Source organism: Anthonomus grandis, chromosome 22 (genome assembly GCF_022605725.1).
Source record: "Anthonomus grandis grandis chromosome 22, icAntGran1.3, whole genome shotgun sequence".
Lineage (NCBI taxonomy): Eukaryota > Metazoa > Arthropoda > Insecta > Coleoptera > Curculionidae > Anthonomus > Anthonomus grandis.
This window is the reverse complement of record NC_065567.1, coordinates 18,764,693-18,782,546: the sequence shown is the minus strand read 5'-3', so window position 1 is coordinate 18,782,546 and position 17,854 is coordinate 18,764,693. Positions and strand designations below refer to the sequence as shown.

The 17,854-nt window shown below is 30.8% G+C and overlaps 1 protein-coding gene across 7 annotated transcripts in view; it reads left to right on the top strand.

Moving 5' to 3' along the window:
* The window catches only part of LOC126749109 (MAP7 domain-containing protein 1-like), a 49,490-nt gene extending 35,107 nt beyond the window's left edge, over positions 1 to 14,383 (top strand). For 3 of the 7 annotated variants that reach the window (XM_050458742.1, XM_050458741.1, XM_050458737.1), the window contains 8 exons: positions 4,569 to 5,084; positions 5,728 to 5,868; positions 6,694 to 6,987; positions 7,969 to 8,431; positions 8,489 to 8,963; positions 9,266 to 9,508; positions 9,563 to 9,741; positions 12,706 to 12,942. In XM_050458742.1, coding sequence (XP_050314699.1) covers positions 4,569 to 5,084; positions 5,728 to 5,868; positions 6,694 to 6,987; positions 7,969 to 8,431; positions 8,489 to 8,963; positions 9,266 to 9,508; positions 9,563 to 9,741; positions 12,706 to 12,844 — 2,450 coding nt within the window. In that variant the 3' untranslated portion in view covers positions 12,845 to 12,942. Of the gene's footprint in view, positions 1 to 4,568; positions 5,085 to 5,727; positions 5,869 to 6,693; positions 6,988 to 7,968; positions 8,432 to 8,488; positions 8,964 to 9,265; positions 9,509 to 9,562; positions 9,742 to 12,705 lie in introns of all 7 variants that reach the window. The other 4 variants (XM_050458739.1, XM_050458740.1, XM_050458743.1 and 1 more) reach the window with 4 other exon arrangements.
* Positions 14,384 to 17,854: the final 3,471 nt, after the last annotated feature.

Below are 17,854 nucleotides of genomic sequence, written 5' to 3'. Positions count from 1 at the left end.
CTGTATATTACTCAAATTTAGGAATCTCCAGAATATTTCTGGGATATTAAGTGTTTTCCGACTTATTACAAAAATGTACACACCCTTATAATACTTATTTCCCATTTCAGTTTTGATAACGGAAAAGTATACATAAACCATTTCAACATACTTGTTACTAATATGAGATTAAAAAAAAAAACTAAAATTGTATTCTTCTCTTTGGTTTAAGATGCTTGGCCTTGGAAATTATTGTCAGCAATAGTTATCAGTGGCATAGTCATTTAAATTTCGTTAACCGCTTATCAGAAGAATGGTTCATTTAACAGAAACGCACAAAATAATAATTCTATAGATGATTGGTTATGGAGGTAACACACGGACAAAAATGCAAGTTGCTCGCTTATTCTATGAAAAATGCATGAGCAGCTGGGAATGCAATAAGTGATGATTTGGATATTATGCTTGAACATTATGCTTCGAACATTGAAACAAAAGAAAATGCATCGTTATAAATTGATCCAACTCAGGAACTCATGGAAGACGATTTCGATAGTAGAACGGATTTTTGTTTGATGGCAAAGTTGGATATCAATGAGATTGGAGATCATATCAAAAGTCACTTGTTCATCAATGACTAATATTTGAATGGTGATAATACTGCTCCAAAATAATGTCTTGTCAAATTTATATATTGATCCAGTAAACCCACAAGTTCCACCTAATGTCCAATTGGGTTCAGCAAGATCGAGCATCACTATTGCGAAATAATAATAATATCTTTATTTCAAATCACATAACAATTACAAACGCTGTACATGAAATGAAATAATGTCAACAAAAACATGCAGTCTCTTAAAGACCCCTTAACTTAAGGATTAACAAATCATTAATTGCAGCGTTAAATTTTCCAACTGATACAATTCTTTTTATGTGTTCTGGTAGGGAGTTAAATAGTTTTATACATGCATAATGTGGAGATTTTTCTGTTAGTGAAAGTTTATGAACTGGATACCTAAAGTTTAATGTCCTTGTGTTATATTTATGCTCCGTTTTTGATTGGAAAAGTTGTTTGTTTTCGAAAAGAAACATTAAACATTCAAATATATATAAGGCGTATACAGTCATAATACCCAAATCTCTAAAGACTGACCTACAACTTTGAAGCAAACCCATTTTTTTTATAATTCTTATCAACCTTTTTTGAACAATAAAAACATTTTGTAACACGCTATCTTTTCCCCAAAAAATTATACTATATTTAACAATAGATTCAAAGTTAGCGAAGTACAGAATTCTTAAGGATTTTTCATTCATGTATTTTCCAACTATTCTAATACTATAACAAATAGAATTTAACTTTTTTATTAGCTAGTTTATATGGTATGACCAGTTAAGCTGTTCATTGATATATAAACCTAACATCTTGGCATTTTCGTTTACATTTAAATCGTTATTGCCAAATTTTACATTGTTTTGTTGGAAACATTATAATATTTGTTTTTTTCTTTGTTTAAAATTAACCTATTTGTATTAAACCAGTATGTGATCATGTCAAAGAATTCTTCTGTTTTATTTAATAAATCTTTTACTGATTTACCAGTAATAATAATGTTAGTGTCATCAGCATATTTAACAATCTTCTGGCTAGTTGAATCTATTAGAGATCAAGATCATTAATAAATGTTATGAATAATACCGGACCAAGTATGCTGCCTTGTGCAATTCCTATATCATTAAGTACACATTCAGAATAACCTGTTTTCCCATCCTTTGATATTTTTACTATTTGTTTTCTGTTATTAATGTAGGACCTAAACCACTCTATTACATTTCCCCTTATGCCATATTTCTCTAATTTTTTTATTAACAGGTCCCTATTCAAACAATCGTACGCTTTGGTTAGATCTAAAAGCATTCCAAGAGCAACTTCACCATTTTCCAAATGTTCTATAATGTTTTTAATGAATGCAAATATAGCAGTTTGTGTTGATTTTCCTTTTAAGAAACCGTGTTGATTTTCACTAAACAGGTTATTGGAAGTAAAGAAATTAATCAATCTTGTGCTCATAGCTGCTTCGAAAATTTTTGAAAACCCCGGTAATAGGCTTATGGGCCTATATAATTATTAAAATTATCAGAATCCCTTTTTTTAAAGCATGATGGATTTATTTGGGCAATTTTTAAATTTTCAGGAAATATTCCATATTTAAAAGAGTTGAAAAGACATACATTTTGATTTGTTGTCCGAGTTGTTAATTCGGGTTTCATATTGCTTGGCACGTGCGTTAACTAATAAGCTGTCATATTTAAGTTTTTCGACTCTATACGCTTGTTTAAAAGAATTATTCTGGGTTTTTAACACTAATAAAATATCTAGTTTACGCTTACATTGGTTTGAACTTTAACAATGACAATAAATTCCTTCCATTTTCGTTTAATTATAATAAGCTATAAACCTATAATTATAATAAATGTCCGGTGGTACTTCAATCGGATATTTCCAAATTGGTGAATAGGGAGACGAGGACCGATGCGATGGCCAGCACGATCTCCTGATCTAACATCATTAGACTTCTTTTTATAAGTCAAAAATATTATCTACAAAAATAAACCTGTCGACTTCGCTGATTTAAAAAGACAAATAAAGTGTTGAGTAACCTTAGAGAAGATATTTCTATTTAAGATTAGGGTGCCATGACGTTGGTGGCGAGCATATTAAATATCTCCTACATTGAAATTAGTGTTTTTTTTATTGTTTATTTAAGAAATATTCTTGAGTGTGGTGTAACGGTGTAATTTATGGAACCAAATAATTTTCTTTAAAATATTAATTTTTGCAATAAATCGGAAAACACTTAATGTCTCCGAAACAGTTGAAAATTGTTTATAGTGAGTGATAGGCAGAGTATCGCATTTAAAATAAACAAGTTGATATTGACTACTGTTACATGACACATAATTTTTGTTGTTGAAAAAACAGGCAAGTTTTTCGTTAATGTCTCTATTTATTTATTATAGTATCTTATTCCATTTGGCTGATACACACTATATACCAGTACATAAAATTAATTAACAGAGTGCTTTTAAAGTGTTGTTTATTAGATTTTTAAATTTCTGAATCTTTAGGATTTTTTTACTCTCTCTTCTAGATGTCAGAATTAATAATTACAGCAATATTCTTAAAAACTAATCTGTTTGTTTAAATTTCGATCATTTAAAAAGAATATTTCTAAAAATTTACATTTATTATATATGTAGGTATTATTTATATTTATTAAGATATATAAGTAGAAATAAAATACAATTATATACATACGACAAAATTAGCCGAATATTGTCAGAATTATTATCTATGTATCGTAAAACATTTATTTCCATGGAACAAATCCTGGAACAAACATTTTATTTCTTCGAGGTATTGAAAGTAATTCTTAAGGTTCCAGATTTTTACAGTTTTTTTTAAACCTAATTTTCATGTATAAAAAAAATATATTTTTTTAAGCATCTAGGTAACCTGTTTTTCGTGTCAGAATTTTCAATTTTTATAAAACAGTAAATTTTTATATTTGGCAGTCTTAAAATTTTAACTAAATATTTTTATCACAATCAATTTCAAAATATGTTATAATGAACAAGCATCATTGTAACATATTTTGAAATTTCTAATATAACAAAATCTATCGGAACAAAGGTTTTCCTTTGTTATCAATCACATGATAGCAAGATTTAGTTTTTTAGTCATACATCAGATGTTCGATGTTCTTTTTTGTGGTTACTTTTTTTGGTTCAATATTAGCCCTTTTGTATAAAAAAACCCTAAACTTTTAAAAACCCTTCAAATTTCTCTGTTCAGCACAGCATATAATATTGTCAAATTTTGTCCACGGATTAATTCGACCGTAGCACTTCTAATAATTAATTTTTGGGTAATTAGAACCGCAAAAGAAGTGAAAGCCGGTTATCTATTTTTTGTAATTAATTTTGAAACAAAAAGATTCCTTTTGCGGTCCGCCACAAATTGTTTGTTATTTCGGTGACCTACAATTAGCACACAGATACATTGTACGTATGTTTAGACGCTAAAATATATTGTGCGAAACGTAAAATATAAAAATGCGTTACGAAGTCCCCAAAAGGTCTAGACGTCGTCTTAACAATCAATTTATCCAGACGGGAAAAGTCACGGCTGGCGACGCACAACCGAAGAAAGGGAAAGCGATTAAAAAAAGGAAATGTCTCGGAAAGAGAGTTTTGTTTATTTTGGTTAAAAATAGGAACCACGCTGTGAAAATGTTTGATGTGTCCCTCAGTTCAATAAACCTGGCCTGATTGTCATCACTACATTTTAGAAATGATTTTTACATTTATTAATATTATCAGTTACATTTGGTCTCTTCTCGGATCAAACGGTATATGTGTTTTTATTTAAATTAAATTAATTTAATAAAACCAGTTACTTGTAACGTTATTTTGTTACACTAGAGAAGCAATTAATAAGGTCTAAACTTCTCGAGACCTTATCAAATTGCATATTTGAAATAATATCGAAAAACTTTTCACTAAATTTGATTTTTTTTTTATTACAGTTGAAAAAGAGGCAAGACTGCGAACGCTTAAAGAACGTCAAAATGAAGAGCGACATAGAAAACTGGAAGAAATAAAGGCACAAGCCCTTGCAGCACAAAGATTCAAAGAACAAAAAGAACAAGAACGAAGACGTCGATTGGAGGAAATGAGACTAAAAGACGACAGCCGTAGGCACCAGGTAGAAGAACGAAAACGTGCTATAAACGAAGCCGAGCGAGATCGGTTAGAGTCCATCCTGAAAAGAAATCAAGAGAGAGAAGCTAGGATAGAATCCAAGAAGAAAAATGAGAGGAGTAGTATAGTTTTTGCTTTTGGATCTTCGACGCCTCGCATGCTAGATCCGACTGATGTGACTGTGTCGTTTTGGGGTCATAGAAGGGCTACTTCTACGCAAAACATCACCACCACTGCGTCTAATAGTAGCAATTTGACAAGGAGGCAAAGCGAAAGGGAATTGGATGTAGGTAGTAAAAAACGAGCTACTTCGGCTGGAGGACTTGAAAGATCTACCGAAGGTAAGTGGGATGTTATTTGGTCGTTTGTTACGTAGTTAATTACTCTTAAGAATATTACGAAGAAGATGGGTTTAACATTTAAAAATTAAGCCAAAACATGTTATTCCCTCGTCTTTGTCTCTTTATTTCAATTTTTGTTAAATCAGAGATCTTTTTTTAAGTGTTTTATGGTGTCTTATTTTAATAGCCAACATTTGTGTGGAGTTTAGACAACTTTTATTTTGGGGTTAGTTAAGAAATATATTCTGTATAGTGTCTGTATGTTTATTTATGTGTTAGCGGGGGTTTTGAATTTTTTTCTATTTTTCTTTTTTTTTAATACACGCGTTTGCATGATTGTTGGTCACATGTTCACTGCCGCGCACGTCAGCAAATTCAACATTTTTAATTTGGAGTTTTATGTTATTTTTTCTTAAAAGCTCCACAAATTCTCAACCAACTGTCAAATATGAAAGTTGTAAAACACGTAAGTTTATAAGCGCCTACTTAGCCGCGCTTTGTATATAAAATTTGCGCGTTCATTTCACTACATGCTGTACAAAAAAAAAACGCTTTTTACATCTTAAGCTACGTATATAAATCTAGGTAATATTGCACATTTTTGGATTTGGAACCGTTGGCAACACTAGAGGTCACTTTTTAGGTCTAGTAAGTCCGACAACACCGGCTGGGTGCGCAAGCGGTTACCTGGGCAGGCGCAGAACTGACTTGGTACCGACGATCCCCTCGAGAGACTCCTCGTTCCATTCGTCAGCATCGCGCAAGTCACTGAACCATTCTCCAGGTACTATCTGCATTCTAATGTCACCCCCTTATAAACTAGTTTTTTTTAACTAACTTTAATTTCATTTGACTACCGGACAGTTTTGATTTCTACGGGAGCTTTCATATGTTTCTATGTCATGCTTTAAAAGCTTTTTTTTAAATTAATACAAAAAATATAAGTCGACGAAACCTCGGCATTGCATTATGAACGTCAAAAATAGGAATTATAACTAACAGTAATGATGAAATTATTTTACATAAGAAGTGAAAAATGATAAATTATGTTCCCATAGTTAGCTGCGAATTGACTAAATTGTGTTACTGCGTATACCTGACATAGTCGCTCTTTGTTGGTTGCGCAGGTGCATTCATGAATTTGGCCAAATTTCGCAGGCTGCGGACTGCTTTTAATTATGGCAGCTGATTTAATCTTGAAATCTGTCGCTCCTGTTGATTAATATTGTTCTTAGTTTCCAATTACATTTATTAATATAAGATCATAGATTATTTTTATTTTATATACTTTCGTTGGAATCGAATAGGAAAAGTTAAAAAATTATTGTAGATTTTCCGTGAAATCATTCTCCATCAACCAATAAGTTATTACAGGAATGCAGATATTCCATATAATTTTAGTTATTAACCTAAAATAAAATATTTTAAGCTTAATCCTAATGCCAAGAGCTCTTTTTATTAAAAAATTATTTATTTCAAATCTATATTGCTTCCGACAAAGATAATATCTAAACATCAAACCCCATACGAAACCTGTAAAATATTTTATTGGCTTAAGGCTTTTATAAAGTTTTAAATCAAAAACAAACAAGCATAAACCTTTCAACAGGTAGGGCATATTCAATGTCTCGCTTAGATCAGCTTGCTAAGCCACGAAAACCATTGATGCCTGCTTTAAACGAGTCCAAGATGGCGCCTAAGAGTTCGGTGACTCGAAGCATGAGTCACCTAGCTCATGTCAGTGGCAAATTGACTCCCCGAAAACCTCTTAACAAATCTGACAGTCGCAGTATGCATCAGCTTAGCCCGGACGGACCTGTAGCTCCCCCTAGAGTCAACAGAGCTACTCAGCTACGGCAGCAAAAGCTGTTAATAGCCCAGCAGTCTAGCAGTACCAGTGAGGGTACGGGTACTTTGCTTCGTAATGTTTATCGCAAGGCAATGGTCCTAGTCTTTTGATGTTACTTATTGTATTAATTCTTGTGGGCCAGAGTTGGGTTAGGTTTTGGAGCAATTGGAAGCCTTATAAATAAAGAGCTTAAAAAAATGTTTTAAAAACTCTTAGTATAAGGCTTTCAACCCTTGATTCGTATCTCAGTACTTGATGGTTTTTCATCTCGCTGTAGAGGACACTTTTGTAACATCTACTTAGGTGATAGTATTTATCTACATCTCATCTGTACCTTGTTAAATAATTACTGCGACTTAAATGATATCTCTCATTTTAACATATTGTTGACCTTATATGCTTATATCTCATTTCCTATGATTTGTGAAGCTTTTAATTAACTAAGTTTAGTTAATTATAGATGGAAAATATTTTGGTGGAGGTCATAAACTAATTTAAATGGTCGATACAATTGAAACTAATCAATTTTAAATGAGCTTATTTGATACAGGTAATACGACACAGTAAAAAAACTCACGTAGTTTAAATACAAAGCACTTTGCACTTTTCTTACACTCTCAGCACAAAATAAGCTTTTTTAAAACTGAAAGTAGACGGTGCCGCTTGCAAATATTTGCAAGTCTGTACTCTGTTTACTTTTTGTCTGGGCCTTTGCCCCCTGTTGTAGTTAGTTGGTATTTTCGGGCTAGACGTGAAAGGGTTTTTTTGTAAAGTGCTAGAGTACCAACCTTATTGGTATTTGTATATGTTTTTTTTTGTTTTAACAAATTTAACAATTCATGTAACAAATTTATTACATTTAATATTTTCTTTAGGGACCAAAATTTCAAATATCTTGTCCAAACTGCTTAATTTTCATACTGATAAAAATATAGTTCCTCTTTACTTTCATGTGTACATTTTTTGAAAGTTTGGTACCTAATCACCTTAACTTTAAACACGGAAACTGAGCTAATATCTGTCTGACAATTCTAGCTTCATCAAGGCCAAGTAGCTCTATGAGCCAACAGAGCACCAACAGTGTTACTAGCTCAGTAAATATGCGGCATCGCGTCAGTGCCCCCAGGAGACCTCGACCCGCTAGCATTGCTGTTACCGGGGTAACCCATGAAGTCAACAAATCAATCGATAAGGGTGACCACAAACCTCCTATTCCCAAAACGCGAAAACCTTTGTCCAAAACTAACACCTCAGAGAAAATTGAGAAGTCATCGCCTAGGAGTAAAGTTGTCAAATCACCTGCCGAGGAAACAGCTCCCAAGATCGTCGGAGAAGATAAAAAACAAATAAAGGAGGAAAAGGTAAAGGAGGCAGAAAAAAGTGAGGTGAAGAAAACTGAAGTCAAATCTAAGGAAGTCGTACAAGTTAAGGAAGTTGTACAAGTTAAGGAAGTTGTGCAAGTTAAAGATCCGTCACCTCCTCCAGTAGTTCCAGTTAGGTTAGTATTTTATATTTAAAGTAATACTGAATTATTTTTATTATATTTATTTTGCAGCGAATCTCCGGTGCTTCAAGTAAAAGAAGAGAAACCACCTTTGCCCCAAGAATCAAAAGTAATTGAAATTCCGCCTGAGCAACAACAACAACCCGTTAAACAAGACGACATAATTCAAAACTTCATTGACACCGAAAGAAGTACTTTTGAAGAAACATGTTCAACATCTACAGTAAAAGAATCACCAGTGATGTCCACTTCAATGGTTGAAACTAAGATAGAGAGCACCGAATCAAACGATGTAATGACAACTTCAATGTCGAAACCCAGAATCACAACTGAAGAGGAGGCTAAAGCTGCCCTGGCGGAAAGAAGAAGGTTGATTAGAGAGGAGGCTGAGAGACAGGCAGAGTTGGAGAGACAGAGGATTGAAGCAGAACAAAAGGCTGAGCTGGAGAGGCAGCAGAAGGAGGAGGAGCAAGCTAGATTGCTAGCTCAGATGCAGCGCCAAGCAGAGCAAGAACGGCTACAAGAGGTAAACTTCTCCTTTCACTTATATCTTGGGGTGATAGCTTGTTCAAAATAAAGGGCAGTTGTATAAATGTTTAATCAGACTCAATTATAATAGTATCGATCTAATGGTTTTCTAATAATTATTGCACAAGTTTTCTCCAAATTTGCACCATTCATATGTTATGTTTATACAGTAAAATTTTATAAGAAAAAATATACATTCTGATTTAACCTAACCCTTGAATTTTATAACGGTGAGATTGTTCGTACCTATAGCAGTAGACATTCTCATTTAGTGGTAATCTATAACACATTTTTTTCTAGGCCATAAGGGAAGCTCAAAAACGGGAAGAGGAAGAACGCCTAAGAAAAGAAGAAGAACAAAGGCAGAAGGTGTTAAAGGAAGAGGCCGACAGAAGGGCCAAAGAGGAAGCAGAGAAACAGAAGGCTGAACTCCAGAAGAAACTGGAAAACGAAGAAAGGGAGAGAGAGGAACGCAGAAAAAGAGTCGAGATGATAATGTCTAGAACAAGAGGAAAGGCTAATGCTAACTTGGCTTCACAACAAGTACGTTTGAATTCATGTCTCATATTAAGTACTGATGGTAAGATTTTGTTCCAGAATTCCCAGGATAAGAACGAGAATGCTTCGGAACCCAAGCAAGTAGACGAGAACACACTAAACGATGAAAATAAAGTAAATGAAAATAAGGTGAATGGAACGAAGCAGGAGAACGGCACTACAGAAAATTCTGCCACAAAAAATGGCAAAGCTGTTGATGTTGGAATTGTTGATAATATGTATGTATCTTAGCAGTTAGTACGGTCATAGACTCGTTTAGCCCGGTTAATATTTTGTTAATGTATGATAAACTAATTTAACTAACTTAAACTAACGAAGGTCTTTGCAGCAGTGCTAGGAGTTTTTTGAAGCTATGTTAAGTGTTCACAGTTTTAATTATTTAGAGCTGTTGTAGTCTTTATAAACTGACAATCGTTCCGTTACTGCATTTTCATTTAATTGTTAACATAGGTTCATCCATTTTTGACTGTTTTAAATTTCATATTACTTCAATATAATTGTGATAAAATAGTTAGGATAATAGCTGCAAAGACTTTGGTCTTAAGAAATTGCAAAACTTCATGAACCTACAACAACAGTAGATACAAAAAAATTAAAAAATGTTTCCGAGTATGGTAACCGCCTTGATTATGACTGCTATAGTTCAACCAATTTCGTTGTGATTTTTTTTTTAAATAAATATGATTCTGCAAAAGATTATAATAATTTTGAGTTTTTTGTTTCGTTGGTCTTGTATATTTTTTTTAAGAATTTGTGAGTTGAATAATGAATCTTTAAAATATTTAATATATTTTTTTTGAAAGAACAGTGTACCTTCCATCTTAGTTTTTTTAATCTAATATGATTAGAATTTCTCTAAGCATATTGACGAATTTTTTATGACGTTTTTATTTGAAGTTTTAAACTATTTTATTAACGAAAGTCTGTTAATTGAGCAAACAATGGTATTTTCGGACGCAGAATACGCAATTGAAGCGTTTGTAGAAAATCTACTGTAAATGGAAGCATCTACTGTATTTAATGGTAACGTATCATCATTTTAAATATTTTCTTTTAATTAGTTGTTAAGTGTTTAATATATAAAATCTTGGCAACATAAACAAAATTACATTTAGTCAACATAATATTATACATTATTTACGTGATGTGGAATTAAAAGCACAAATTTCTTTTTTTTTAAATAAATAACAGTACTTGTATTTTGAATAAAATCTACGGGGTATCAACTCGACACGATGTTGACATCGTTCCAATTGCATCAATTTTTATCTTTCCTCCACTACAAATTAAACAAGTGCCTTCGGACAAATTAAATTTTTAAATGGTTCACGGTCTGTGTTGAAAGATACAATTGGAAAAATTCCTTTAATGTTATGTGATTTTTGCAGAGTAATTTACTCTGATATATAATTGATCTCTTCGATATAAACAATGTTCTCGATACTGTAGTGGAAAAAATGTATGAAAACTCTTGATAATACTTGTATTATTTAATACTGAACTTTTCTGGAGCATTTAAATTTCGGTAAATTATAGAAACGCCACTGACATACACATTGTTGTGCTTAATAATTCAAGAATGTATTTGGTTTATGGTTTCTCTGCGATAGGGTATTTCTGGTTAAAAAAAACTATGGAAACTATTTTTATTTTGCGTTTAAAGTATTCAGTCTTAGGTCTTCAGTGCAAATATTTGTATATAATATTAATTTATCTTGCCAAAACACTGTTATTTTGCATGTGATCTCAGACAAAAAATCGTGGATTAAAAAAAATTCGATAGCCGTGGCGATGTAAGAAATCTGTTGAAGTCGGGAAAACGTCGTAAAGCTACTCCTCGAATGGATAGAACTATTTTAAGTATCTCAATACTCGATCCTAGAAAAACCACATAAATTAGAAACGAAATCTCAAAGAAATTTGGTGTTAACGTGGCAAGTAAAACCATAAGAAACCGTCTACTTGATGGAGGTCTTTTTGGGAGAGTTGCTACTAAACAGCCAGTTCTATTAAAGGAAAATAGAAAGGCCCGAAAGGAGTTTGCCGGAGCTCATCTCTCCTTGGTTTCGAAAAAAATTGAATACCGTTCTCCATAGAAAGATTCTCCATAGCGATGAAAGCATTTTTTTCTATTAGGATCTGATGGCAGAAAATATACCGGGGTGCAAGATTTAAAGCAAAGTACCAAATTCTAACTGTGAAGCATAGAGGCGGGAACATAATAGTCTGGGGATGTTTTTTGATCTGGGACAGGGCCAATTATTCAAGTGAAGCGTAAAATGGACCGATTACAATACAAAGACATATTGGAAAATACAATGCTACCATTTGCAAAAGAAGATATGCCAACAATGAAGATATTTCAACAGGACAATGATCGGAAACATTCGTCCAAGTTAGTAAAAGATTGGTTTCGTGAGGAAAAAATAACTGTTCTTGAATGGCCATCTCAATCCCCAGACTTGAACATCTTTGGGACAAAAATAAATTAGTAGAAATTTCCATACTTATTTCTAACTGGTATGCGAAAATTAGCAATAATTTAAAATTATTAATGTGAATAATCATTGTTTTATATTAAAACATAAATAAATTTCGTTACAAATCGTATGCTACGATGTACATATATGCTGCAATAAATATAAAGAAATATACAATATTAAAAAGTTTCCTTACATTTTTCCACCACTGAACATACTTCGTCCGACTTGATGCGCTCGTACATTTTGGCAGCCTTACAAAGAATCTACCATTGCCAATTATATTTGCCTTGTCACTACATAACACTTTTTTCTTGGAAAAACTTTTAACACAAATCTAGTTGTTTATCTATAATTTCACTTTCAAATTGCAGTTTTGAAAATATAGATAAAGTCGTAAGTCGTAAAAACGCCTACATCATATTTACGCCTTATCAGTTCAATGGTGTTTTTGCATTTCATGCATTTTTTCTTAAAGAATTAGTAAATTTGTATCCCTGTGTTATATCTAATTAGATGGCCACAACTGCATGTTCATGAAAAAGAAATTAGGCATATTAGTACCCGCATATACGTCTCAGCTGGTTGGTTCTTAGTTTAACACAATTAGGTTTATGAGGTTTTGTATAATTTTATAGTAATGTATCAAATTCTAGTGAGGTAAGAGAAAAAAAGAAGGTTAATTGAGGTAGAAATTTGTAGAATTCCAGATGAAAGTGTAAAGAATGCCAACACGGTGGCAGTGACGGACACAATAAACGCGGATTCGATAAACTCGAACAGTTCATGGCAGGCGCCGAGTCAGCAGTACGGTAACCTAGTATGCAATAATAATAGTTAAAAACTGATCCGGTCCTGTTTTTTCAGATCCTTAGGCGTCAGTTGAGCGATCTTGCAATGGAGCTTGACTTGTGTAAGATTTTTTTTGCTAGGTTTAGCCCTTGTCCTAACATTTTAAATAATTTATTTATATATTTCGTAGCATAATAATACAAAATCAATACACCACAGTTCCCAAGCTATATCCTAAGGACATCAGTATTTACCGTTTTTTTACTCATTTTGTTAATTTAATTATTAAATTTCGATATAATAATTTGGCTGATGATAATCGGTTTATACCCCACTAGTTTTTGTTTTTTTTACGCATATTAGTTGTCTTAATAAAAATTCAATTTCTTTGGATTTAAATATGAAGAAAATCATTATCGAAATTCAGGTGTTCACAATAAACTGAATTTTTTTCACTATGCATTTAATACCAATAATATAGATACAATTAGGATATGGTTAAAAAATATAAAAGTAAGGATGACAAAAAAATTAAGTCTTAAATAAAACTAAATTAGTCTAATTTTTAGATAGTATTCATTTTACTTACTTTTATATAGATGTTTGGGGGCGGGCATTAACAAGCTCTTAGATTAATTTGAAAGTATTATTTTTTTACGGTTTCTTAGTATGCGGCTTGGTGCTGTGTTTAAAAATAATTTAGTTAGGTAATTTTGTATTCTTATGCGTGTTATGCATTGATTTATCGGAGACGGTTGTATATTCTTGAAGTGATAGAGAGTAAATATTTATGAATTGGCAACTCGTTTTATCATATAATTATGTTAAATTGGTTAGATTTGACTGAGGGCGGGCCAAGGTTCTTTCTGGTTAAAAGACTTGCGTCAATGTTTTCAAATATAATATCAAAATACTTACGATAATTTTTTCTAAAGTTTGTGCAAATGCTGAGATATTTAATGCGACTTTTTTAGCCAGAAAATCTTCCATTACTTTTATTTAACAACTCGGTCTATACTAGTCATCTTGTATGTTAAAATTGTTGTATAATGTTATCTAATGTACTCTGAGCTGTTTAAAGTAACAGTCTAGTAGCCAATATATTTTTTATTATATTGAGGTTTGCATTTCAAAAGTTTTTTTTTTCACGAATGAAATTGCTAACAATTTGTTTAACGTATTTTTTTATGATGTTATTATTGTAGAGGAAATTATAATAATATCCGTTGACTTTTTTTTGTCCAGGTTCTAAATAGCAATAAATTTGGCAATGGTTTCAGCTTATCGAAATTTTCAGAAATATTAAAGTAGTTTACATTTTTACTAGTAGGTTTTTAGACAGAAATTTTAACAGAAACTAAGGGGAGAGATGATTTAAATAGTGTGTCCATGAGAAGATTTAATTTCCTATAATTTGTCATGCATATTTTAGAGTACTATCTTATAAAATATATGAATAAAATTTACCGTAAGGCAATTATAGGTTCATATCTTCTTAAAATGTAACTATTATAATATGTAAAATTACAGTCCTTACAGTGCTTGTTAAAAAATGCTTTAAACATGTAAAATTTATTTATGACTTGTATTCATTGTGTTTTATTTCAATACCACGTTTAATTACACCTGTTCCTCATTTTCCCTTTGTCTTCAATATATAATGCGAACCAGATATGGCAAATGGTCAGAATGAGCAGCTTTTTGTTGGAAAGAAACGAGAATGAATATTAATTCATAATTTTTAAAAAAATAAAAGTATAAATCTATATTGAATTTTCAAGTATATCCTTTAAAATTCCTAGAAACATCCTCCTCTTTGGAATGAAATAAGCGCTAAAGAAAATTGAGACTATTTCTACGTATTAATATAATTATTATGGAAAGTAGTAAAGAAAGTAAAACCCAACACAAATATTTTAATAACTTATTTATTGTGTAGAAAATAAAAAATGTACAATATTTCACAGGATACAAAATATAACTAAGAATATAAATACATAGGTACATTTCTGTTTTAAAAGTAAATACCACTATACAGATAAGGGTTGAAAAATTGAGGAACTCATTTGGGTACTGCGATGTATACAAGTATTTATTAATTAGTTAAACTAGCAAAAAATGGGTACGGTAGTCCACCAATAAAGATTTCTGTAAATATTCTTATAATAGTGTATAAATAAACCTTTAAAAAACATATTTTATAAAAAGAACTATGCATGTATATAATTAGAGATGTCGTTGAAGTTGAATTACAAATAAATACAATACGAGCTTTGTACTTATAAAAGAATTTTTAAAATATTTTAGGGGTATATGCCACTACATAAATATTAACCAACTTTTACGGTTCTATGTTTTTCAGAAATTATTTAGTTTAATCGGGCTAAAGAAGTTGCCCAATAATGTTAAACATATCTTAACAAGTAAATATGCATATTTTTGATAAAACCGCCTCTAGTATGTTAACAGTATAGCCTTTTTCAAAAAAAAATTAAGCGATGTATGAAAATTGGTAGATATTTACGGAAAACAAACGGTAGTTTTGCGACATGTACTCTAGCATCTTGTTACTGGGCCGTTTATTTAGTGAAGAATAACACAAATGGTTTATTTTCGGCCGTATAAATAATACAATTAAGGCATCTTATGTGGCGTTATTATTTATAAAATTAAGTCTTTCCGAGTGTGTTCACACATTGAGTTTATAAGAGGAAACATTTTTGTGCATCGGCTTCTAAAGCAAAAAAATTATCTTTACAAGAACTGCTTAAACTCAAAAGCATTTCATTCTGCTATATACTGTATATTCATTACAAAATAGAATTTTATTTATTTAAAAAATTGTTATGTTTCAAAGTTGTGACCGATAAAAACAATAATGTTTTCTCTTGGAAAAACATCCAATGGACTCTTATAACTTTTTATATTTATTTAAAATCAATAATCACCTAATTTTCTTAGTAGTTTCTGAAACCACTTGTATAAAGAGGTTATGTTATATCTAAAAATTACTTATTCTAACTAATCTTGTCCCTAAATACACTTAAAACAATTTAATAAAAATATGAATATATTTTTAAATACTGAATGTGTCATAATCCAAAAAAGAACAGTCTCGAAAATTCCAAAAACAGTTTTAAAGATCGTTTGTTGTTTGACTACTTGATTATATAAGTTATGATTAATACCAAGTTATATTAACAATGTTTGGTAAATAATTTTAAAAATCTTTTTGTTTAGACCGACTTAAATTTGAAAATTATTTACACATTTATTACTAAAACCTGCACGCCTTAAACGTTTTTAAAAACTTTGTATTAGTTCAATGACACATCCTGTATAATTCAATTTTGCCCAATATACACAATGAAGTATAGTTTATCTATTTTGAATATAATAGTTCAAAAACCTTATTTTAATATAACATGAATTAATTTGTATTTTCTTATGAATGAAATAGTTTGAAAAGAATAGTGCAAAAAAATTGTAGTTTTCCCGGTACCATTTCCTTAATTTTAACATAACGGTAAAACTTGATATATACACACATGAATTTTTTTGTTATGGTAGCGAACAAGTTATTAATCGGAAATAAAAACTCAATTAAAATAGGCGACAGCAAATTAAAAATTCGTTTTTTTTTAAATTACTTTTTTAAGCTTAAATATCAAATTCTTTGTTTTTACAAGATATCTGTATTTAAAGGTTGCAAAGGAAAATTTACGGACTAAGAAATAGCTTTTAGCGGTTTAAAAATCTAATTTTAGAAAAAAAAATTGCGTTTAATAAAGTGATTTTTCCCGTACAAATCTACCTATTTAACTACTAAAAACCACTTTTTAGTCAGTAAATATGAACTTTTTAACCATTAAATACAGGTATTTTTTAAAAACTAAAAAGTTGGTATGTAAGAACTTAAAAGTAATTTGAAAAAAGCTGTTTTTTTCGTCGACGCAAAGTACTTTTACAACCTTTTAATAGAGTTTTTATTTTCGGTTAATAACTTGTTTGCTACCATAGCAAAAAAAATCCCTCATTGTGCGTAACTATCAAGATTTACTATTATTTTCAAAATAATGAAAATGATAGATCTGTGACGGCGGCAGAACTCTAAACATTTTTGCATTGTTCTTTTCAAATTAAATTTAGGTTACACTAAAATAGTGTAATGAATTTAATCTCGGAAATGTGTAATATTTTTTGCACCAGTGTGCTTTTCGAATTATTCAATTCAAAATACATATACTATAAATAAAATTTTTTCTTTGGATAGACGTCGTCCCGATAAAATTACTTAAATATTATTATAGACACACAAATATTAAAATACACACATGTTGGCATATTATAGGATAGTTTGAATTCGAAAACAATCATGGGGATAATAACAGTAAACCTTCAACTATTTTATTTTCAATAATTTCTATTCTCATAGTTGCCATCGAATTTTAAACACCTAATGAGAGTGATAAGCCATTATGTCCATAGTTAATTTATTTTTGGTAACATTTTGACACGTAGAGATGTTGTATATATGTAATAGAAAAAACTATTAAGTGTATCAGAGGCCAAAATCCTTAAAATATAGGTATTCTCAAAAATATGTGCCTTTTCCAATATATACAAATGAATAGTATTAACGAAAAAAAAACAATATACACAAATACACTATAAATTAATGAAACTTAAACAATAACCAGATCTGAACTCTCCTTTTTTTGTACGAGTGATTTAAATAATTTCTTTTCTCTAATGCTGCCATGTTCGAAAATTAAATTTTCTTCCAGGGAGTATTTATTTTCAATCAAAAGTATGATTACAATTTGCTTAGTAACATTTTACATCTACGTGACTATTAGCACTTGAACGTACAGAATTTTGATTAACTTCTAAAAATTTAACCAATTATGTTCTTAAAAGGCTACAACTTTCGACACTTTTATATTGTAGTAAATAAATAAATAGTTTTCATATATTTCTTAATATTTTGATGCTGTTCGTAATTGATCTTTTATCTTGGGAAAATGCAAGTTATATGGGATAGATGGATAAAAAAAAC